The sequence below is a fragment of the Rhinolophus hipposideros genome, assembly GCF_964194185.1.
Source record: "Rhinolophus hipposideros genome assembly, chromosome: X".
Classification (NCBI taxonomy): domain Eukaryota; kingdom Metazoa; phylum Chordata; class Mammalia; order Chiroptera; family Rhinolophidae; genus Rhinolophus; species Rhinolophus hipposideros.
The window spans coordinates 7,056,050-7,079,093 of NC_138046.1; the positions used below are offsets into that span (position 1 = coordinate 7,056,050).

A 23,044-nucleotide genomic window follows, 5' to 3' on the forward strand; every position below is an offset into this window, starting at 1 on the left:
ATCCCCTGCTACTGCAGATGGCACACTGCTCCCCCGCCAGGCTGAATATTCGCTACTGGGGCCTGGAACTCGGTTCTCTGGCTGGCGCCTGGCTCGGGATGAACAGGCAGCAGGGAGGGGGAGAGCGAAACTAGCGGCTGGGGGCGGGGCCGGAAAGATGCGCCTGCGCACTCCCATTTGGTCTCCCGCTTGGGCGGGGCTGAGTTCTGATTGGCTGAAGTTGCGGGGCTGAGGAGAAAGAACCTCGCCCCGCCCTCCGCGCCTGCCGCCAGTCCCTTCCGGTTAGCGAGCCGGGGCGGGCTTCGTTCCCAGGCTCTGATTGGTCCGGCGGCAGCGAGCGGGCATGCGCGCTACCTGGGCCGCGCCCCAGCACTGATGGGAGGGAGCCCGCGGGGCCTGAAGCGGCGACTTGGGGCGCCCGCCTTCCTCTCCCGCGGGGCCCACAGGCACCGGGCCCGCCCTTTACCCTCCTTGCCCTGTGTCCCTGGCGGGCTGTTGATGCTTGGCCGCCCCCAGGCGGTTGGGTTTCCTGGGCGGAGGTGGGAACTGGAGGGGAAGCCGCAGGCACGCCTGGTCCTCGGGGCCCAGCACTTCCCCCGCCTCTGCAGCACCCGCCTCTGGGAAGGGCTGCTTCTGTGCCCAGGAGCCTAGCCTAGGCTGGAAGGCTGAGCGAGGGAAAGCAGGCTCCCTTACCCTCTCGCCTTGCGAATGGGAGTGGGTTCAGGGGACCCTCCAGGGACGTCTCCCCAGGGGTTGAACCTATACTCAGAGGTGCATAACATTGACCTCTGAAATCCCCAGAGGTCACTTCTGGGAAGCTGACTTGAAGAAAAGTAAGAGGGGCCCCACTGGCCAGTTTATGCTCTCACCTATTCTTGCCCTGATGTGGACGGCAACAGCCTCCCCGTTGATCTCATCTCCCTTTTGGTCCATCATCCACACAGCAGACCTGAGCACGTCAGCCCTGCCATCACCCCTCAGGACCAAATGTACACTCCACTCGGCAACAGATTTAGCAAGGTCCCACAGATCTGGTCCTCTCCTGCGGGATAATGAGATTTTGGATTCTTTGGGGACAATGGAGCTGAGGACAGAGCAAGCGGTAAGGCCCTAAATGCCAAACAAGTGTCCTAAAAGCCAGGGCTAATTATTTGAGGTTTTAAAACAGTGGCTGAATGGGGCATCACTTCAATATTTCTGAAGTCAGAATTTCTGAAGTCAGTAAAGGACAGAGGAGTCTTTAAAAGTAGGGGCTTGGGTGGCCGGTTAGCTCAGTTGGTTAGAACGTGGTGCTGATAACACTAAGATTGCGGGTTCATTGCCCGCATGGGCCACTGTGAGCTGTGCCCTCCTTAAACAAAAAATTTTTTTAATACAATAAAAGTAGGGGCTAAGGCCAGTTCCGCAGCATTTTGCTGTGGGCTCAAGTCCTGTGCCAGACTCTGGAGGACCAGTCATCTGAGCCTCCTACCCTCCATCAAGGCTCAGATGGAGGGTAGGAGGCAAAGTGTGTTGGGGTTAGCTGATGAGGGGCATGGGTTCCTGACAACGGGAGCAGGTTTGGGGATGGGTGCACCCTTGGGTGCTGCCGGAAGGGGCAGGAGGCTCACCCACCTTGCTGGAGGAATCAAACAGTGGCACAACCGACACCAGCTACCGGTAACCCAGGTCTTGGACCTGCTGGGGGATAGCCAGCTCCCAGGCCTTCCAGCCCCAGGCCCCAGGGACGCATGGCATCTTAGAGAGGGGCTTTGGTACTGGGTGGGGGGCAGTGAGCTGAGAAGGTATGTTTTCCCCTTCTGGGCAAGAGAGTTGCTTATAGTTGAAAGGCAGGAAGTACCTGCATAACCTCCTCTCCCTCTTGAAGAGCTGCAGGTTAAAGTCACGTGTGCTCACATGTGCATAGAGCCTGACTTTGACATCCATGCACACAGAGGCCTGGACCTCTTGCACTAGTGCCTACAGGCCTGCCTTCCCCGGGCACAAGCCCAGAACCTAACTACTTCCCCCCTCTCCCACCATCTAGACCCTAGGGATTTCCCTCCCACCTAACTGAAGACAGTCGTGTAAGCTGGCTGGTCACCTGCCGCCTGCATCCTGCCTTCCCAGTTTACTGGAGAAAAACTGTTGCCCTGTGCCTTTGAGTTGGTAGAGAGTGGTGGAGGGAAATGACAGTACCCGTGGATAAAGGAGACCCCCAAATTTGCCCCCAGACTTGCTAAGGCCTTGCTCTGAGGGGGCAGGAGAAAGGGTGTCCCCCCACCCCCAGGCCTAGGACAGGGCAGGTGCAAGCTGCAGGGGAAAGGAGGCAGAAGAGTGTCTTCCTGTAGCAGGAAGTGGTAACCACCTATGGGGAAACGACGCTTGTTCCTCCCTATGGGGTGAAGAAGGGGAACCTTAGCTGAACACTGCTCTCCCCCTCACAAGGGGTCTGGAGGCAACAACTGCTGAGGTTCTGGTCTTTGGTGCTGACCTTCCTATCCACCCACCCTGGGAACTTTCCACCCCGTTCTTCAGGCTCCTTGCACTTGACTCTCAGGGCTGTGACTTGGGAAGGATGGGCCCCATCTGATGTCCTGGGGGTCTGGGGAAAAGCAGGTGACCCAGGGGAGTTCAATGCCTGTAGCAGCTACGGTGTCACCGCCCATTGAAGGCCAATGGCCATTACGTGAAGGGTGCTGTCTAGCAGTGCTGGCCAGACAGCCTGTCGGAGGTGGGGATACAGCAGCCAGAGTGTGCCGGCTTGCTGGGCACTTGGGGCTCTGACACCGGCCCTGGCCTCTTGGCAGCAGAGCTTTGGGCACAGGGCACTCCAGGGGCAGCCCAGCGTCCAGAGGGAAGGGAGGCAAAGAGTGGGGCAATGGGACCCTCACAGGAGCCCCCTCGCGGGCAGCGCCAGGCCTGGGCCGCCCCGCCCCGGAGAGCACTGGGGGCGGGGCGGGGGCGGGGCCGGCGCAGGGTGCGGGCTGCAGAGCCCCAGGTCCCAGCGCCCGGCCCGCTCGCGGCCCGGTGGAAGCAGCCGGGCTCGACGGCGTGGCCGCACGGCCCCCATGGCCGCACACGGGAAGTTACGCCGGGAACGGGGGCTGCAGGCGGACTATGAGACTCAAGTAAAAGGTGAGAGGGCGATGGGAGCTCCCGGCCAGGTTCCCTGTGGAGACTCCGAACGGAGTCTTTTGGGGAGACTTTTGGGGAGCCCCAAAAGTCCCACCTCTGGTCCAGGGCCCGCTACCTTCGTAAAGGGGCATTGGGTGAGTGAGCCTGAGCCCCTTGCCCACTTCTCAGCCCTTTTGGCCTCAACCGCCAGCTGTCCCCCCTTCCTCTCTCCCTCCCTCCCTCGCTCCCTCCCTCCCTTCTTTGGGTCTCACTGCCCTCCTTGGTTTTCCCTGCACCTCACCCAAGGAGCCGGAGGAGGGAAAGGGGCCTCCGGATGCACCAAGGGCCCCCCCCAGAAAGTGGCATCCTAGCCAGAATGAAAGCGATCACCTTGACTTTGCTGAGGGGGTCCGGGTGAGGGCATCTAGGTGCCTAGGTGGATGGATTAGTGATGGCTTTGTCCTTGAACCACTTCCACTTCAGTCCCTGGAGCCCAGCCCCTTTGCCCTCCCTTGGGCACTAAGGTAGCTCAGAGCTGAGGCCACTGCCTCGGGGTCAAGGTGGCGCAGTGAATCTTGGCCTGAGAGTTTCAACAGGGCCAGCCTCAAAGCTTCTGAAGAATAGAATTTTTGGGGTACTGATAAAAACACTGTGCAAATCGCATGCAAATCAGCTTTGCAAATTCTTAGTCAACAGCTTCTTCGGTCTTATTCAGGGCATGGTAACTCTTGCAAAGGAAAGAAGGCAGCATCCAAGAACCAGCAGTTTGGGGCCATAAAGTTTCCCTGTGTCTTTAGATGTGTGACCCCATATATCAGGAGTGTCCAAACTGCAGCCCGCGCAGGCCAACTGTGGCCCGCAATCCATTGTTAATTGGCCCGCAGCAAATTCCAAAAATATATTTAGTTTACTTAAATAAACCAGTGAGGAAATATGTACTTCACCTCGAGTGAGTGGCCCAGCTGTTTGTGTATTTTACCGCGTATGGCCCTTGGTAAAAAACGTTGAAAAAAGTTTGGACACCCCTTCCACATATCATTCTCAATCGCTCCGTTTTACCGACGGAGGAAACTCGAGTTCAGAGAGGAGCAGTGACTTGGTCACACAGCACTACAACTCCTAGCAGGTAGAATGAAATAACCCTTGAAGTTCCTTCCAGCCCAGAGATGCAGATTCCAACGTGATTATCAATGCAAGCAATTTACCCCAAAGTATGTCTGAATCCTCCCCACCCGAGAGAAGCGGCCTGCCGCCCAGAGCCAGCTGGAGGCAACAATGCAGGGTGAGCGAGCTCTCCAAGCCTTGCCTTCATCATTTCTCAGATGGAGATAACGATCCCCATCCTTCTTCCCCAAAATGTCCTGAGGCTGAAGAACTTGGGAGACTCTTCAGTCAGCAAATATGGGTCAATTAATGCGCATTGAAAAATTGTGGGTTTGAATGAGGCTGTCTTTAAGACGGTCCTTACCTGCTCTGGGTGTCCAATGATTTTAGCTTATGTTCCCTGCTCCCCACCCCCACCACCGCCAAAAGAAACTTCCTATCATGCTAGAAAAAAGGATCACTGACTTGACAGCCTAAATTCTGAAAGGTCAGCATAGTCGTGCTTGGGAGGCCATCTTCTCTTCTGCTTTGCTTGTCAGCAGAAGTGAGACCTAGGCCTTGCTCACAGGAAGTGCTGGTGGGGCCCCAGCATAGTGGAGTCCATCCTTCCTTGTGACAGATGTTTAGCGTGCATCTATTCTGTCCTGAGCCCTGGGAATACAGCGCCGAGCAAAACAGAGCCAGTCCATGCCCTCCTATGGCTCACAGGTCTAGTTGGGGAGACATCTAGTAAATAAGCCATCACACAATTATTTTCAATTTTGATGCTGACCCCTATAAAGGGAAAGCACAATGTCAGGAAAGAGGGTGGGAAGAAGGCAAGTCCTAGTTTGGGGAGAGGTTCAGGGAAGGGTTCCCTGATAACTGCATTTGAGCTGAGACCTGAGAGGTGGGCAGGGACACAGCCTAGGGGCTGGGGCTAGGCACCAACTCACTGTGTTCAGATGGCGCTAATTCACAAGTCTCCTACGTGACATCAGTTGCTGCACATGTCCAGATCCTGACTGGGGGGCATGGCTGCCCTGAAGAATAAATGAAAATTTGGCGGGCTGGTCCATTCAGCACTGTGCAGTTTTCCCCAGGGAGCTGTTGCCCCGGGAGGTTGGGGCAAACACCAGCGGAAGGTGAGGTGAGCTGGAAGGTCTCAGACATTTCTTGAAATGAAATGAAATTTACTTTTATCCAAAAAAGTGTTACCCTGATTCAGTGAAGGCTTTCCTGATTGCAAGTGCTGTAGAACTTGCTCCACATGGAGCTTGGCCTCAGTTGATATAAGGACACTTGTCTTGCTTGGCTCTGCCCTGGTCTGCATTGATTTCACTGTCAGGAAGCCCCCCACCTTCAGCCCCTTCCCCAGGCTTCCATTCTCCAAGCTTGATCCCTTGGTGGAAACAGAACCCCTGTTCAGTAATTCTAGTGAAAGTTTGAGGTGTGGGCACCTGAAGTCAGGCAGAGGGACATGGGCTGATAATAGGAAGGGGGTGTTCTCCAAAGGGCCATCAGAGGAGGAGATGGAGATGCCAGGCAGGCAGAACCTGCTGAGGCCCCGCAGTCCCTGGGGAGTCACTGGCTGTCCCCCCATTCCCATCTCAGCTCCATGCGGGCAGGCATTTGGTCAAGCCTCTTTGCCACTGTGTCTCTGTGTCTAGAACGTGCCTGGCACAGACTGGGTACATAATCAACATTCTGCTGAATGAAGACATCAATTAATGTCCCTCCCTAGGCATGTGGGCAGAGATTAGTAAGTGGGTGACCGGCTTGACAGAAGCCAAGACAGTACCTTGTTTACCCAGGATCCCCAGTGCCCACCTGGGCAACCAGTGGGTGGCAGAAGTGTTGGCAGTGTGTTGCTTAAGCTTGTCATTCAGGCGGTTCTTTGCTTTAGGTCTGTGTGGGGAAAGCAGTGTTGCCCAATCAAGTCAGTGGTAAGGTGTCAAAAGCCAGCAGTGTGGGGGCCCTGGGTGTGGCTCTATCTGCTGGGAGGTGGGGCTTGGGGTGCCCTGGAGGTGGGTGATCCACAGTGAGAACTGGGTATAGAAAAACAGGCCAGCTTCCTCGCTCCTTTCACTTCTCAGCCCTGACCAGCTCTCCCTGGCCGCCGGCCATCACCATGGGGCTGCCCTTTTGCCTCAAGTTCACTGTAGGTTTGGCAGAGTGCCACGACAGCCTTGCCCTTGAGCAGTCCTATGTGTCTGTTTGCAGGGAGGCTGCTGTGCCTGGAGTCCTGGGCACACGAAGGGCAGGAAGTGGCAGGGGAAGTAATGCAGGGGCTTTCCAGGAACTGAGGCGTGATGGGAAGCCCAAGTGAGAGGCGCCTGGCTAGGGACAGGGCAAGATGGGGCTGGGGCAGCTCTGTGTTCTCCCGGTCAGTCAGAACCGGCTGCAACCCTCCTGGATCTGCCATGCTCCCTCTCACCCCTGTGCCTTTGCACAGCTCTCCTCTCTCCGTGGAACAGCCTTTCCTTTCAGCATCAACCATTTGGGTGTGACTGATTCCCGTTAGCCTCAACCCAGAGGTCCCTTTCCTCAGGCCTGTCCTGAGCCCACTTGGACAGCTGAACCTGGAACTCCTCCCTAGGGGCCGGCCTCCTTCGTCCTCCTCAGCCCCAGCCCTAACCTTCAGGGCAGACAGGACGGCCTGCTGCCCGGGCCTGAGCCACGGTTTCCCCACAGAGATGCGCTGGCAGCTGAGCGAGCAACTGCGCTGCCTGGAGTTGCAGGGTGAGCTGCGGCGGGAGCTGCTGCAGGAGCTGGCTGAGTTCATGCGGCGCCGCGCTGACGTGGAGCTGGAGTACTCCCGTGGCCTGGACAAGCTGGCCGAGCGCTTCTCCAGCCGAGGAGGCCGCCTGGGGGGCAGCAGCCGGGAGCACCAAAGCTTCCGGTAGGTCCGCATTGACCGATGGCCATGGCAGGGCCCAAGGCCCTGATCCTGGTCTGACTGCCCTTCTGCCCTCAGGAAGGAGCCGTCCCTCCTGTCGTCCTTGCACTGCTGGGCCGTGTTGCTGCAGCAGACACGGCAGCAGAGCCGGGAGAGCGCAGCCCTCAGTGAGGTCCTGGCCGGGCCACTGGCTCAGCGCCTGAGCCACATTGCGGAGGATGTAGGACGCATTGTCAAGAAGGTATGGCCCTTGCCCTGGGCACGGGAAGTGTGATGATGCCCTCTGCACCTAGCGAGGGCAGCCTGTGGGTGCTCGATCCAGAGGCATCAGGGCTGGGAGGGCTCAGGGGCGGCTGGATAGAGCTGAGCCTTGAGTGCTGAGCTGAGGTGTGGTGGCCACCCCAGGACAGCAGTGATGTGGTCACATTCCCCCTCCTCCCCAGAGTAAGGATCTGGAGCAACAGCTGCAGGAGGAGCTACTGGAGGTGGTGTCAGAGCTTCAGACGGTGAGAATGGGGCAGGGCACTCCGCGATCAGAGGGGAGGCCATGACATCACACCTCCCCAAGCCAGGCTCAAGCGGGAAGATCGGGTACCCGGAAGAGACCTGGGATTTACGGACTACAAGCACGGCCCTTTGTCCCTGCCCTGGGCACAGGGAGGGTGGGCTAAGTTCTCACATGGGATCACCTAGCTCTGAGGTCTGAGTCCCAGATGGGCTAGGAGGAGGAGGGAGAGGGCTGGTTGTGGCCGTCACCTTAAGCAGGGCTGCCTGGCCTTGGGCCTCCCTGCAGGTCAAGAAGACATACCAGGTGTACCACACAGAGAGCATGAGTGCTGAGGCCAAGCTCCGGGAAGCCGAGCGGCAAGAAGAAAAGCGGACAGGCCGGAGTGCCGCTGCTGCCACCACCGCCACCGCTGCCGCCACCGCCACCAGCACCACCGAGGCAGGGCCCCTCCGCAAGACCTCTCTCAAGAAGGGATCGCGGCTGGTGCAAAAGGTGGGCCTGGAGGGCACCTGTGTGTCTCTGAAGGCTCTGTCTCCTGTCCTTTGTCCCTGCGAGTCCCTGGCCTTCACGTGGCCTGCTGGAAGGTGGTGCACAGAGGGAGAAGGGAGGGCTGAGGAGGGGAGAGCACAGATGTCCAGCAAGGCTGTAAGGGAGGGCCTGGGCCTGGTCAGCCCTGATGGCCCTGGAGGGCTCCCCAAGTTGGGATGATAGACAGAGAGGTCAGGAGGACAGTGAGCATCTCCCGTGCTCCTAGCTGTCTCCCCAGCCCAGCGGGGGTGAACATAGCTTTGGCGCTCTCAAGCCTGGGGCCTTTCCACCCACCCTCCTTGCCTCACACAATCCTGTGAGGTTTCAGAGGGGCCAGAAGACACGGGGAATGGGTGACCGGGTGACGTGCAGGGCTGAAGAGCATTTGAGGTGGACCCTGAAGAGAGGAGGAGGAGGTTGAGGGTGGCAGAAATACCAGTATGTCGATGTCCAGCCGGGAGGAGCTGAGTGGCAGCCAGGGTTGCCATCCTGAGACAGGAGGGTTTATGCACAGCAGGGTGGGGTGGGATGGGCGAGCACGTTGAGACTTCTGGGCCCTGCTGTTTGAGGGGCCTGTGGGACTTCAGGGCAAAGCTGTCCACATGGGGAGAAGAGGGGGGAGAGGATGTGGGGGTGTGGGGGTGAGGGTTCCATAGAAAGCCAGAGATGGGGGCCGGCCGCCTGGCCCAGGTCGATGACCCTGGTGTGCCTGTGTGGTCTTGAGCAGCGGCAGGCCAAGTTCTTGGAGCACAAACTGAAGTGCACGAAAGCGCGCAACGAGTACCTGCTCAGCCTGGCCAGTGTCAACGCTGCTGTCAGCAACTACTACTTGCATGATGTCTTGGACCTCATGGACGTGAGTGCTGGGGGTCCGGGCCGGGGTGCCGAGTGCACTGGGGCGCACCTGAGCCGTGTCTTTGCTTCCTCCGCAGTGCTGTGACACAGGCTTCCACTTGGCCCTGGGGCGGGTGCTCCGCAGCTACGCGGCTGCCGAGAGCCGCACCCAAGCCTCCCAAATGCAGGGCCTGGGCAGCCTGGAGGAGGCGGTGGAGGCCCTAGACCCTCCAGGCGACAAGGCCAAGGTGCTAGAGGTGCATGCAGTTGCCTTCTGTCCCCCGCTTCGTTTTGACTACCAGCCCCACGAGGGGGATGAGGTGAGCATCACTGCCCCTGCCCCTGACTGTTCCCCGTGCTGACGCCAATGGCTCTGTGTTGTCTGCTCTTCATTTTCATGGTAGGTAAGTTGAATGAATGCCATTTTGCCAAGGAGTTGAAAGTCCTGAATGCAGCTCATTTCTCAGAGCCCCATTCAATGGGCTCGAGGCAAATGAGGTCTCCGCACTTGCATGTGAAGCAAACTTCCGCAGCTCACAGCAGGTGAGCCAGCAAATGAACAGCCCCTGTAACTGCAAACACAGCAAAAACATCACCAGTATCAAGCCAGGTAGTAGGTGGGCATACAGCTTCTTCCGATTGTTGTGCATGTCGCAGACATTTCATAATGCAAACTTAGGGGCGGGAATAAGCCGTACAAGCAGTAAAATACAACTAGGCATGTTTCTCCGTGCGTCTCAGATGCTTTTTCCCTTTACCAGTTTACCCTCATGGGCATTGCGCATGGGCTGGGATTGCGTGGAGCTTTTACTTATTTAATCTGTATTTGGACCAAAGTAACAGTTGAAAAAGTTAGTCCTCTCAAGGCTTACAGTGTCACATAGCTGTTCTCTGACTCACCCTTTCGGTTCCCAATTCCCACTCCCCAGAAACAGCCACTTCCCATTCTTCTAGCCGCTGCTTCTAGAGTTTCCCTCTGTGCGTTAGCCTGCTAGTTGCTTTTCAACTTTCCCTACTCTCTACCGACTTCCTTCCATGGATGACCAGGGCTCTGCCCCACCATCATCTCCCTGTAATAGTCCTCTCGGTCCTGTTCCCCCACACCAGGCAGTCTGTGCACAACCCCTGTGCCAGAGCATGTCTGAAAATGTCTGTAGTTTTGAAATTGATTGGTATTTTAGCTTGGTATAGAATTCAAGGTAGAAAATCATTTTCCTCTCGGTAATGTAGGTGAGAAGTCCAACGCCATTTCTATTTCTGAACCTTGGTATGTGACCTGTAGTTTTTCTTTGTCAGGCTTTCAGGGTCGTCTCTTTCCCCTTGTAAAATTGTATGATGCTGTACTTTGGGGACCTTTTATCCCTCACAGTGATGGGCAGCCAGTGTGCCCTGTCAGTCTGGAAAGCTGTGTTCTTAGGTTTGGGGCTCATGTTATTTCTTTGACAATTTTTTCTCAGTTTTTCTTTCAAGAATTCTTTTTTTTTTTTTCTTTCAAGAATTCTTGTCATTAAATATTGGACCTCACGGGTTGATTCTCTAATTTTCTTATATTTTCTCTTTCCTGAATTTCCCATCGCTATGCCTTTTAATTCTGCTTTCTTAACGATTTCTTCAGGTATCTCTTCTAATCCCTGGTTGAGTTTTAATTTTAAAATTTACTTTCGTATTTCTTTGTTTCTGAGAGCTCGGTTTTGTGTTCCAAATTACTGGTTAAAATAACCCTTTGTTCTTGTTTCATGGATACATTATCTTCTCAAATCCTTCTAAAATATGTATTTTGTTTTCTTGACATGTTTCTCTGTTCCTCACATTTTCTCTGTTTCCTCACAGGTTTTTTTTTTTTTTAAAAAAAGCTTGCTTTGATCTATGTCTTCCATTTTAGAGATTTGTTGACATGGTGGGCTTGGCCATTAGTTCGTATTTAAGAGGAGTCACTGAGAGGGGTTAGGTATGTACTGTGTGTGAGCAGAGCTGGTCAGCCATGTGCTTCCCGACAGGGTGGCTGGGAAGGGGACTCACAGCACTGCTGCGAGAGGGACCACCACTGTGGGGAACCAGAGGGGTGCGTCTCAGGAAGCGGGTGCTAGAAAAAACTCTAGAATTTAGGCTGGGATTGGAGGGTTTTAGAAAGGGACTTGACTCTGGCTTGGGTGCTGTCAGGAAGCAGGGGGTAACTCTGACTGCGTGTCTTAATAAGACTCATCTGGAAGGCAGGGTGGGGGATTAAGGGAGGCTAGAGCTGTCATCGGTGAGGAAGTAGCAGTCACTTATATGAGCTGGGACCGAGGGAGGTTTGCTGATTTTTGTGGCTTTGACAACATTCTCATTTTTGTCTGCAATCAGGCGTGATGACATGGTGGTCTTGTTTTTGTCGTCACCATCATGGTCACAAAGGGGCTTTGTCTGATGTTGATGCTCAGTGACACTCCTTATGTTCAGTGGGACAGCACCAAGACCAGCTGTGAGCCCCTGGCCGGCCCCAGATGGCGGCAGCTGCTTTGCTCTTTCTTATCAGTAGGGGGTTTCGTCCCCTCCTTCAGCCATCACTAGTGTTCCTGAGTTCAGAATCCCTCTGATTTATCCTTTCCAGAGAGTAAATCTCTAGTTTTCTGCCAATTGTGTGGGTTTGGAGGGAGTGGGTCTTCTAATGTCAGTGCTCCCTAGGATAGACTTTTATTGTTGTGGTCAAATATACATAAGGTTTACCATTTGAAACATTTGAAGTATACAGTTCAGTGGCATTTAACCACAGTAACCGCTACCACCATCCATCTCCAGAACTTTTTCTTCTTCCCAAACTGCAACTCTGTCCCCATTAGACACTTAACGCCCTCATTCCCTCTCCCTGAGCCCCTGACACCAACCATCCTACTTTCTGTTTCCATGAGTTTGACCTCATACAAGTGGAATCATGTACTTTTTGTCCTTTTGTGACTGGCTTATTTCACTTAGCATCATGTCCTCAGGGTCCATCCATGTGGAACGTGTATCAGAATGTCCTTCCTTTTTAAGGCTGAATAATATTCTACTGTATGGAGAGACCACATTTTGTTCATCCATTCCTCTGTCCATGGACACTTGGATTGCTTCCACCTTTTGACTATTGTGAGTACTGCTGCTCTGAACATGAGTGTGCACATATCTGTTTGAGACCCTCCTTCCAATTCTTTTGGGTACACAGCTGGGAGTGGAATTGCCGGATCATCTGACAAGTCTATGTGTAATTTTTTTGAAGAACCGCAGTACTGTTTCCAGATAGACGTTCCACTAGTCCTGGTTTCTGTGCCCCCTGCACCTGGGAGGCACCCACTGCTTCGATCTTTTGAGCTTTTCCGGCTTTAAGGGCCCACTTTGGATTCTGTCTGGGCTTTGTTGAGTAAGACACACCAGTCTCCATCTTCCACATGTCTGTTGACATCTCTCATGGGCCATTGTGTCCTCGCCTCTGCCCAGTGTCCCTGTGACATGCCTTCATGCATCCCTTCACGGTAGGCTTGGGGGGAGGAGGGAGCAGGACATGTTTAGCCTGCCGTGGATAAGTGAAGTCCTGACTCTCAATGTTAACTTGGTGTCTGAGTTCCCTGGATGCTTCCATGTTCAAAAGAGAGAAATTCTTCACTTCCTAAAGCTCCCTCCTCCCATCCTCCACGCTGCCCCTGGGAATCTATTTCTGCCTGATTAAACTGAGCAATTTTTCTTCCCTCTGCTCTCTTTAGGAGAGGTCGGGCTGGGCCCTCCCTCTCAGACCCCAGCTCCCCTGACCATTTAAAAATAATAAACCGCCTTACCGTGGTATTATTTATATACCATGCAATTCGTCCACTTAAAGTGTACAATTCAGTGGCGTCTAGAATATTCACAGAGTTGTGCAACGATCACCACTATCTAATTCCAAAACATATTCACCTGAAAAAGAAACCCTGGACCTATTAAGCAGTCACTCCCCATCCCTCTCAGCCCCCAGCACCCAATCTACTTTCTGTCTCTGTGTATTTGCCTCTTCCGGACATTTTATGTAAATGGACTCATATGCTACGTGGCCTTTTGTCTCTGGCTTTTTTTCACTCAACAGAATGTCTTTAAGGTTCACCCACAATGTAGCATGGATCAGTCAGGACTCCATTCCTTTTTGTGGCTGAATACTATTCCATTGTGCGTGTGTACCATGCTTGCGTATCCATTCACTTGGGTTCTGCTGCCTTTGGACTGTTAGGAGTGTGCCGCCATGAGTGTCCGTGCCCAGGTCTCGCTGTGCATGGCTGTGCTCCTTTCTCTTGGGGAGATGCCCTTGCCATCCTTCAGAACCATGGGTAGCGGTCCTGTACATCAGGCAGGAGAAATGTGCTCAGTTCCCTCATGCCCAGCCCCACTCCCACGTCTGAGCTGTCTGTCCCCAGGCTCGGCTCTCACTCCCTTGGACACTGCCCTCCGCAGGTGTCTGACATCCAGGTTGAGATGGAGCTGCGGGATGAGATTCTGCCCAGAGCCCAGAATATCCAGAGCCGCCTGGACCGACAGACCATTGAGACAGAGGAAGTATGAGTGGCCTGGCTTGGGGAGGGGAACAGGGAGTTGGAGACATGGAGCGAGGTGGCCGTGGCCTCCCCTCCCCCTTCTTTCAGACTTGGACTTCTTGTCTTTCATCTGTCCCCGACTTCTTCCTGTCCTCTTCCCCAGGTGAATAAGACGCTGAAGGCCACACTGCAGGCCTTGCTGGAGGTGGTGGCATTGGAAGACGGGGACATGCTCGATTCCTTCCAAGCCTGTCCCTCTACCGAATCCCTCAAGTCCACCAGCTCAGACCCGGGTGCTCGGCAGGCTGGCCGGAGGCGGGGCCAGCAGCAGGAGACTGAGACCTTCTATATCATGGTGGGGAGGGTTGGGCTGGGGGGGCAGTGCTGTGGCACAGGGAGAGCCCAGAGCCGGGACTAAAACTTAGGTCTCTTTGGGGGGCTTCCCAGAAGCTCCAGGAGTATCTGAGTGGACGGAGCGTCCTTGCCAAGCTACAGGCCAAGCACGAGAAACTGCAGGAGGCCATTCAGCGAGGTGGGCCCCACTCCTGCCCCCCTTGTTCCCTTCCACCTAACCCCCAGAGCCAGGAGCAGTACCTGCCCTCGGCTCTCCTGCCCGGGAATGCCAGCTGGCCCATGCTCCTCTCTGCCCAGAGACATTGGTTGGGGTGCACAGAAAGGACCAATGTTTTCTGTTCACCAGGTGACAAAGAGAAGCGGGAGGTATCTTGGTGAGTCCTTCCTGAGGGGCTGCTTTGTTTCGAGGAGGTAGGGTTCTACAGGGGCCAAGCTGTGATGTCTCAACTTCCCCTCTCCTTCGGGCCCAACTCTAGTTCTCATTCCTCTGTGGCCTCAAGTTCCCACCTTGCCCAGTGGGTTCTAGAATAACTCACAAGTTCCAGGGCCCTGGTGGGTTGCACTGGGGGTAGGGCATCCGATTTTCCATGCCCACAACCCTTGGAGCCAGCTCGCATTCACCACAGGATGCAGTACACACAGAGAAAATTCCAGAAGAGCCGCCACCCTCGCCCCAGCTCCCAGTATAACCAGAAACTCTTCGGGGGAGACATGGAGAAGTTTATCCAGGTACTTGCTTTACCTTACGCTCCAGCTAAGTGCAGGCCCTCCCGCTGCATTCTGGTCTCTCTCCAGCCCCAGGCCACGCCTGTGGCCACGCTGCCTATGACCCCAGTATCTTCCGTTGCAAACTACCGGTCACCCCACCTTCCCAGGTGGGCCTTTGCCAGGCCTCCACTGATCAAAGGGAACATCGTTAACTAGTAACAGGCATCTACCGAAAGCCTCGGGCAGCAGCTATTATTTGCATGATGTGATTATGTGTGTAAACATTGAAAAGAGTCAACAGACTACTTCAGTGAACAAATTGGAGTTTTGCGATGCTACTTGATTTAAGGTCATCATACAGAATTGGATTACATTTTCACATGCCAGCTATAAACAGCAAGTAAAATGTAAGGCTCTGCCTAAAATGGCACCAGGGACATCAGACCCCTGGGAGTGAATCTTGCCAGCCACGCGCCGGGCCTGGTTGCCAACCACCATAATGCATTGCAAAGAGAAAATAGAAACGAGCGAATGATAAGGCGGGACTTGCCATGTCCAGAGTGAAGTGAACACTCTCTTTGTCCCCAGAGCTCAGGCCAGGCCGTGCCCTTGGTGGTGGACAGCTGTATCCGCTTCATTAACCTCAACGGTAAGCCTGACCCCCAGTGCCCGGCACCGTCTAGAGGGGTGGGAGGTGACGTGCTGCCCACTGGCTCTTTGTCTTCCCGCAGGCCTGCAGCACGAGGGCATCTTCCGAGTGTCGGGTGCCCAGCCCCGGGTCTCAGAAATCCGAGAAGCTTTCGAGAGAGGTGGGGGCAGGCAGTGCAGGGTGGGGGTGGGCAGCTAAGTAGAGCAGGTTTGATAGGCCTTGTCCCCTGTGTCATCCTTAGGGGAGGACCCACTGGTGGAAGGCTGCACATCCCATGACCTGGACTCAGTGGCAGGGGTGCTGAAGCTCTACTTCCGGAGCCTGGATCCCCCGCTCTTCCCCCCGGACCTGTTCGGGGAGCTTCTGGCTTCTGCGGGTGAGGCTGGGCGGGGCCTGAGGCGGCCGGTGGGAAAGGCCGCTCCCCAGTGGCCAGAAGCGCACTCATGTACTTCTCTCCGGGGTGGTGGCCGTGGCCACAGAGCTGGAGGCCATTGAAGAGCGTGTGGAGCTTGTGAGCCCCCTTCTGCTCCGGCTGCCGGAACCAGTGCTGGTGGTCCTGCGTTACCTCTTCATGTTCCTCAACCAGTGAGTGCCTCTCAGGGGCGAGGGCGGCTGATGGGGGGGGGTGCAGGGGACACTGGGCAGGGAGCTCCCTGCTTGTGACCTGCATGTGCCCCCAGCCTGGCCCAGTACAGTGATGAGAACATGATGGACCCCTACAACCTGGCGGTGTGCTTCGGGCCAACACTGCTGCCTGTGCCCGCTGGGCAGGACCCGGTGGCCTTGCAGGGCCGGGTGAACCAGTTGGTGCAGACACTCATCATGCAGCCCGCACGGGTTTTCCCGCCCCTGACGCTGCTGCCGGGCCCCGTCTATGAGAAGTGCATGGCACCGCCTTCCGCCAGCTGTCTGGGGTATGCTCTTTGTGCTGTGGGGGCGGGGGGTCCAACAGAGGGGAGCCCCCTCAACCACTCATCTGCCTCTCTGCTCTGGACCTCAGGGATGCCCAGCTGGAAGGCCTGGTAGGGGAGAATGAGCCGGAACTGGAAGCTGGGACCCTGGCCCAGGAGGATGGTGAAGGGGGTAGGAAGGAGGACCCCACTCTGTCCCCTCCCTGGGTGCCCACTCCATCCCCCCACTCAGACCTGCTCTTCTCCCCAGTCCTGGAGGGGGTCCTGGAGGCCGTGGCCTGCTTTTCCTACACGGGCCGCACGGCCCAGGAGCTGACCTTCCAGCGCGGGGATGTGCTGCGGCTGCACGAGCGGGCCTCAGGCGACTGGTGGCGGGGCGAGTGTGCTGGCACTCGGGGACTCATTCCCCACAAGTACATCACACTGCCTGGGGGGTGAGTGCGTGTGCCCTACACTACCAGGAGGCTCTTTACAGCTTCCCTTCCAGCCAGGTCCCGGCCCTTCCCCCACCGCAAGCCCCAGTGTCTAGACGCTTTGTGCGTGTTTCTGACCACTTCTGGCCAGCACCGAGGCACAGAGCCCGCTGGCCCCTAGCGCCTTAAACAGGCTGTCTTTCTGACCCCAGGGCAGAGAAACCCTCACTGGGCCAGGGACCACAGGCTGCAGGAGACCCGCTGAGCAGTACAGAGGGCCTCCTGGCTATGGAGTTCGTCCAACGGTGAGCAAGGAGGCTTTGGCCCCTCGGAAAGACCCCTTCTGGTGGCCTCGCTTGCCCACCCCAACCTGAGCACTGCTCTGGGGGCCAGTCCTGTCCCAGGCAGCAGGCACCAGGCCAGGCCGGAGGGGGTTGGGGTGAGGTTTGGGGCACATGGAGAGGGGGCCCGTGTAGGGAGAGCTGTCCAGGAGAGGGACGCCAAAGAACAGAATGGGCCCGCTGGGTCAGCCTCGCTGTCTTCTTTCCCTTGGCCACGCCCTGGGAGAGGAGGAGCCACTGCCAATTTAGTGAAGGGACTTCCCGGGGTCCCCACCAGACTCACTGTCTGTGCCCTGCAGGCCAGAGCCATGCACCCCTCCCGGAGGCCCTTCTGGGCACAGACCGCACTGCTTGGTCCCAACCTCCCCAGAGCGACACGTGGAGGTGGATAAGGTGAGAGCCGGGACTGGCTGAGTGGTAGGTGGGGGGGGTCTCTCCCGGGGGGTGTCTCCGCCCTCCTGATGAACCGAATTCTTCCTTCTCGAGGTCTGAGTCTGCCCTTCCTGGCCTCAGACAGGCTGAGTCCAACCCAGGGAGGGGCAGGCTGGGAAGGATGGGCCCAGGGGCAGAGGTGAGGATGTGGTGGCTCCTACATTTGGGCTTCGTGGTTGGTTCTTGAGCTGGACGTGGTGAGTGGTATGGGAGACGGGCTACCCCACAGACTTCAAGGATGGCATCTAGAGCCAGGCTAGGTGCCAGGTGGTGACATGGCAGGAGCTCGGTGGGCCAGGGAGTATGAAAGGGACAGATGGAAGAGAGGCTGGAGGGGGTGGCTGGCTGGGGAGCTGGGTGGAACAGCTGGTTCTCACAGGGGGAGGCCGTGGGTGCTGCATGCGGCCCCAGCAAGGGGTGTAGCCTGGGGATGCCCAATGGGCGCAGCATGCCCACCTGATGGGTGCTCGCTGCTCCCAGCTGGGCACTGGGAGAGTCTGAGCCCAAGTAGAGAGCTCAAGAGCATGCGGTATCCTGGGTGTTACCGCACACCCAGGCTGCTCCAGCAGCCAGGCCTGGGAGCCTGGGGAATGGGCTGAGCAGGGTCGCCAGCTCGTAGGGGCAGAGACCCCAGACTAGGCAGGCAGCAGGTGGGGCCAGGAGAGGTGCAAGTGGACGCTCACCTGGGAGGTCGTGCACACTGGTAGCCTTGGAGGTCATGGGAGGTGGCTGTGATCTCAGCCAGGGAGACAGCAAGCATGAGGAGAGGGGGCCGGGGCCCAGCCAGAGATTCCCCCATTTCATGGCTGGGCTCAAGATTACTATCCCCAAAAGAGGCCTCCACAGCCACACCAAAAGCGGCAGGAGGGAAAGCAGGCAAGGGAGGAAGGGCAGCAGCTCAGGCCCACGGAGAGGCAAGGCCTGGTGACAGGGTGGTGACTGAGCACTTCGCTTTTGGAGAGGGGAGTTCTGGTGGAGGCTTGGGCAGTAGAGGGTAGGAGGGCCTCCTTCCTGGGTTGGTTGGTAACACACTGACCTGAGGGTGGGGGCAGTGGCTGGGGATGGGGGACAGTCCCCCCACACGCCCTCCCTTTCTCACCTCTGCCAGGCTGTGGCACAGACTATGGATTCGGTCTTTAAGGAGCTCTTGGGAAAGACCGCTGTCCGCCAGGGCCTCGGGCCAGCGTCCACCGGCTCCCCCAGCCCTGGGTCCCGCAGCCCAAAGCCTCCAGGTTGCAGTCGCCTCGGCAAGAACAAAGGCATCTCCCGAGGCCCTGGGGCCCCGGCCTCACCCTCAGCATCGCACCCCCAAGGCCTGGACTCTCCCTTCAAGTCACAGTGAGGTGCTGCTGGCTTCTCTGCAGGCCCCACCTCACCCCCGGCAGCCACCCTCCCCAGGCCCTTTGCTTCTCCCTGGCCCTGTCCAGCAAGCACTGAGCATCTGCCCTTGACCCTCTGCAGAGAGGAGGACATAGCTGCCCAAATATGCCCCTGCCTGCCCCCAGCCCTGGCTTAGGCCACTTTGGGAGGCAGCTGAGGAAGGAGGCTGGGGGCAGGCCCCTCCCCGGCTTTGCTGTAAGGGCGCGTCAGTGGCTGTTGGGTGATGGGTACCCTTGCTCAGATGAGCAGACAAACCAGTCACCAGGCCCATCTCTGCCTCAGCTGAGGGTGGGGGGCTGGCGGAGGTTGGCAGGTATTGGCAGCCATTCATAAAGACTTGTGCATTAACTCCACGACGTGAGCCAGTTCTCTTGCCTTGGGGGACTGGGCAGGTGGGTATAGGGCCAACCCCCGGTTCCCTCACTGCTCGAGGCCAGATGACAGGGCTCTCAGCAAAGATGGAAGGTTCTGTGGCTGGAACAGCTTCTGCAGGGAGGGGGAGGGGGCCTTGGCTCAGGGCTGCCTGGGTTGGGGACAGTCACCTATGTCATGGGTTCCAGCACCACGCCCGTGTCTGTGGGTGTGAGAGGGTCTGGGAGTGTCTTTCCGTGCCACCCTGACACCCACAGCTACCTTGATCCAAGGACACTCACCGGGTGGAAAATGAGCTGAAACCTTTATTAGGGAGAGATTGAGAAGGGAGGGCAGAGGGGAACTACAGAGATGGAGAAACGGAAGTCCTCTGGTCTCATTCCCCTCTCCTTCCTCCTGGGCTTCCTGGGACCTCCATGTCACTGGCAGGCACTGACTAGGTGGAAGCTTGGTCACCGCCATGCTCCTGCAGCCTCTCCCCATACCCAGTGCCAAGGAGCTGACCTTTGCACTCCTCCCCCCATAATCCAGAGCCAATTCCCAGTAGGGGAAGGCCCTCTCCCAGCGGCTCCCAGGGCCAGCCCCAGGCAGGCAGCTGAGCTTGGAGGAGCTTCTGGAAGGGAAGGCGCCCCCCTGGCTTCTCAGGAGGAAGTGTCCTTGGCCAGGAAGGAACTGGCAGTGGCACAGGACTCCTCTTGGGGTCCCAGGCTAGGTGGGGCACGCCTCCGGGCACAGCAGAGCAGGCCGCGCAGCTCTGAGGATACACTGCTGCTGAAGGACGCGTAGATCCAGGGGTTGGTACAGCTGTTGAGGCTGGCCAGCAGCATGAGCAGCACGAAGGGGGGCCCTGTGCGGGTGGAGGAGCAGGGCTGGGGCCGAGGGTGCCTGGGCAGGGTGTGACCCCAAGTGCCTGCTAGGGGCTAGTGAGCCCATGGCTGGATATGTATGTGGGGGTGCGGAGGTGCATGTGCGGCCAAGCCCAGGTGCTCCCCGTAGCCCTAGCCGTAGCCACACTTACCTTCCCGAGGCGCCTTCGGGTCCCACGCTGCCCACAGCTGCACGAGGAAGAAGGGCGCCCAGCACAGCACGTAGACAATCACAATCACCAGCGTCATCCTCACAGTTTTGGCCATGGCTGCCGACACTCGGGCTCCCTCTCCGGGACTGCCTGTCCGGCGCCCCCCTCTGCGCGCCCCAGCCCTCTCTGCTGGCCCTGGTAGCAGGCTGGCATGAATCTCCCGGAAGATAAGCACCTGACACACGGCGATGCCCAGGGCAGGGGCCACAAATACCATTAGGGCAATCCACGTGACGTAGGCACGGAGGCCCCAGGGTTCGGCGAAGTGGGCCCAGCAGTCGAAAACCCCGCTGCCATCTCCCACGTCACGCTGGGCAAAGATGAATAGCTGGGGCAGGCTGAGAAGGAGCGAGAAGGCCCAGGCTACCAGCACCGGCCGGTTCCAGTGAGCTCCACCTCCATGGCGGTACGCCAGCATAGGGCGGCAGATGGCACGGTGGCGGTCCAACGTCATGGCCAGGATCATGTAGGAGGAGGCATACATGCCCACCATCTGCAGGTACTTGACGGCCCGGCACAGGGCGTCAGGCCCATGGAAGCGGTCGGTGGCATCCCAGGCCAGCTGCGGCAGCACTTGGAACAGAGCCACAGCCAGGTCGGCCAGGCACAAGTGGCAGATGAAGACGTGCATAGGTGCCCAGCGGCCCCGCCGGCCGCGCCGTGCCACGGCCCCAAGCACCAAGCCATTGCTCAGGGCCACGGCCACAAAGACTGTGGAGAGCAGGGCCAGCTCCGCCTGGGCTAGGAGCGGGTCCCGGGGGTCCACAGGCTTCTTCTCGCTGCTGTTGCCAGGCGGCAGAGACTGAGAGAGGGGCCAGGGAACAGCTGGGCAGGGATGGGGGGAGAGGGCAAGTTAGGGAGCGTGCTCTGCAGGGGGGCCAGAGCCCAAGGAGGTTCCAACTGGACAGGCCGAGCCAGTGGCCTGGGCCCTCTGCTTCCCTCCAGCCAGCAGAGCACACATCGGCCCCCCCACCTCAAGTGGTAGGGAGGGAAGGGTAGCCCCAGCCCCCAGTATGTACCGCCACGTGCTCCCCTTGCCCCGTGGGCATCCTGGAGAGGAGGGTGAAAGAAGTCTCTGAAAAGGGGGCTTCACGGCTTCATCCAACCCCACTCAGCCCACCGGGCTCATCCCGGTGGGGGTTTGGGTAGGGGCCAAGCATGGGTATGGGGAGGGGCTAGAACCTTACCGGAGGTGGAAGAAGCCATGAGCTGGGGCAGGTGTTCTGAGCGCCTGGTGGAGACAGGACAGTAAGCTCAACCTCCCATCGGAAGGGCCAGCCCCGCTGCTGCCCAGAGTCTAGGGACAGAGGCCCTTAGAGAGATGCCCGAGTGGCATTGTCTGTGTGCACGGTGGGGTGGGGGGGTTTCCAGCCTGTGCATGCAACTGTATGTATATACGTGCGTATATGTGTGCTTTCCAGCGATCAGGCTTTGAGGTTTGTGTGTGCGTGCGTGAGTTTTCTAGCGAGCAGGAGCTGGGGGTACACCCTCAGCCCGATCAAACATGGTGAGATCTGGCCCCACTGAGCCACGCATGGGCCTCAGGGCCCTGCTGTGCTCCTTCCAGGACTGGGCAGGGGAAGGTACAGAGAGAGGGACAATCAGACAGATGGGCAAGATGAGCCTAGGACCCACCTAGGCAGCCCACGAGACCCAAGGCAAACATATAGACCCCCCCTGCCCTGACAGAGGCCAAGAGAGGGACCATGGGAGGGCTGGGGACTGGGCGGGAGGGGCCAGCATGCCCCCCAAGCAATCCCTTACCTGGCCGGGCTCCCGGGTTCCTGGGAAGCTGGGCAGCAGCGGGCTTGAAGGTGTCCTAGGAGCTCAGATCTGCTCTCCATCGCCCGCCCCGCCCCAACCCAGCCTCTGGGAGTGACCTGGCCTGGAGGGGACTTCCTCCCTCCCTCCCCCAAGCGCCTCCCCTGGCCTCCGGCCTGTGGCACAGGGAAGTAGGCTCCTGGCCTCCTCTGCTTCCCTTCCTGCCCCCAGCACCTCCCAGGTCTGTCCCCAAGACTCCTTCAGCCCCGTTGCACTCCTGAGGGCCCTGAGCCCATATCAGCTGGTCCTCGTTTCGGCACAGCTGCAACTGCCCGGCTGGCTATCCTGCCCCTCTCCCCGCCCCTGCCTGCCTCCACCCCCACAGGGCCCACCTATTTAGAATGCCTGGTCTGCCAGGGCTCTGGGAAATCACTTAGTTCCAGCGTCTCCATTTTATAAGTGGGTAAACTGAGACCAAAGATGAGTGGGACTGGCTCAGGACCACACCGCTTTTTTTGTTGACAAAGCTTGGCTCCTCTTTCCCAAAGCAGGCTCCTTCTGTCCCTCTTTGAGCTGGGGTGAGGAGGGGGTGAGTGCTCCTGGAATCCCCACTAACACAGAGGGATAGCCCCTCCCAGGCCCACGAAGGCCCCTCCCTCTCATCAATTAGGGCCTGCCGGAGATGAAGGACAGGAAGGGAGGGGGTGGGGCGGGATCAAGCCCGGGTTTAACTTGCCCTGAGAGATTCAGTTTCCTCCCCAAGGCCCTGTGGGAGCCAAGGACACCTCCGCCCTCTTCCTCCTCCCCCACCTGCTGCTACCTGTCCTAGGAGGTGGGGGCTTCCGAGCTCCTTCACTCATGCACATTCCAGCTCTCCCTCTTCACCCGTCACCCACACTTAGCCTCACATTTATGAAACAGCCATACACCTACAAAGGCACACACACTTGACATAAACGCACACACTGAAGTTCCTTGCACTGTGTGTAGAGGGCCTAAGAAAGGAGCTTCCCCACCGAGGACTTCAGGGCTGGGCCCTCCCTACCTCCTCTCCCCTCATCAGGCTCCAAGACCCACCCCAACCTCCACCCCATTGTTTTCCCCTCCATCCCAGACACCCTCTTTCCACCCCTCCCCTGCCCTTGCCACAGGCTCTGGCCTCATTCAGCCTAGGCAGGCCCAG

At 57.8% G+C, this 23,044-nt stretch overlaps 2 protein-coding genes across 5 annotated transcripts; one reads left to right on the forward strand and one right to left on the reverse strand.

The window, feature by feature from the left end:
- Window positions 1–1,001: 1,001 nt before the first annotated feature.
- Window positions 1,002–19,004, forward strand: ARHGAP4 (Rho GTPase activating protein 4). Of its 4 annotated transcripts, none has more exons than XM_081042797.1 (22): window positions 2,961–3,117; window positions 6,874–7,081; window positions 7,157–7,319; window positions 7,522–7,584; window positions 7,872–8,078; window positions 8,842–8,970; window positions 9,047–9,268; window positions 13,383–13,484; window positions 13,626–13,817; window positions 13,910–13,994; window positions 14,163–14,190; window positions 14,443–14,545; window positions 15,113–15,173; window positions 15,256–15,333; window positions 15,415–15,549; window positions 15,653–15,758; window positions 15,854–16,087; window positions 16,174–16,247; window positions 16,335–16,518; window positions 16,710–16,802; window positions 17,138–17,231; window positions 18,379–19,002. In XM_081042797.1, exons 1-22 carry the CDS (start codon window positions 3,051–3,053, stop codon window positions 18,610–18,612), a joined length of 2,862 nt encoding a protein of 953 aa, XP_080898923.1. In that variant the 5' UTR covers window positions 2,961–3,050; the 3' UTR covers window positions 18,613–19,002. The 4 variants fall into 4 exon arrangements, with proteins under 4 accessions (XP_080898921.1, XP_080898923.1, XP_080898922.1 ...); XM_081042796.1 differs by having other exon boundaries at window positions 2,995–3,117; window positions 16,174–16,256; window positions 18,379–19,004; XM_081042795.1 differs by lacking the exon at window positions 2,961–3,117 and adding an exon at window positions 1,002–1,102 and having other exon boundaries at window positions 16,174–16,518.
- A 304-nt stretch (window positions 19,005–19,308) lies between these two features.
- Window positions 19,309–22,191, reverse strand: AVPR2 (arginine vasopressin receptor 2). Its single transcript, XM_081041773.1, has 4 exons — window positions 21,865–22,191; window positions 21,288–21,331; window positions 20,041–20,925; window positions 19,309–19,869 (listed from the first exon to the last, which is right to left on the reverse strand). The coding sequence occupies exons 1-4, from the start codon at window positions 21,942–21,944 to the stop codon at window positions 19,664–19,666; spliced, it is 1,215 nt and encodes a 404-aa protein (XP_080897899.1). The 5' UTR covers window positions 21,945–22,191; the 3' UTR covers window positions 19,309–19,663.
- Between the last annotated feature and the right edge of the window lie 853 nt (window positions 22,192–23,044).

Coding starts and splice junctions, on each gene's coding strand:
- AVPR2 (XM_081041773.1), bottom strand. CDS start 21,944: ATGGAGAGCAGATCTGAGCTCCTAGGACACCTTCAAGCCCGCTGCTGC. Junction 21,332..21,864: donor GAACCCGGGAGCCCGGCCAG/GTAAGGGATTGC, acceptor TGTCTCCACCAG/GCGCTCAGAACACCTGCCCC. Junction 19,870..20,040: donor CCCGAAGGCGCCTCGGGAAG/GTAAGTGTGGCT, acceptor CCACCCGCACAG/GGCCCCCCTTCGTGCTGCTC.
- ARHGAP4 (XM_081042794.1), top strand. CDS start 3,051: ATGGCCGCACACGGGAAGTTACGCCGGGAACGGGGGCTGCAGGCGGAC. Junction 8,079..8,841: donor GATCGCGGCTGGTGCAAAAG/GTGGGCCTGGAG, acceptor GGTCTTGAGCAG/CGGCAGGCCAAGTTCTTGGA. Junction 16,803..17,137: donor GCTATGGAGTTCGTCCAACG/GTGAGCAAGGAG, acceptor TGTGCCCTGCAG/GCCAGAGCCATGCACCCCTC.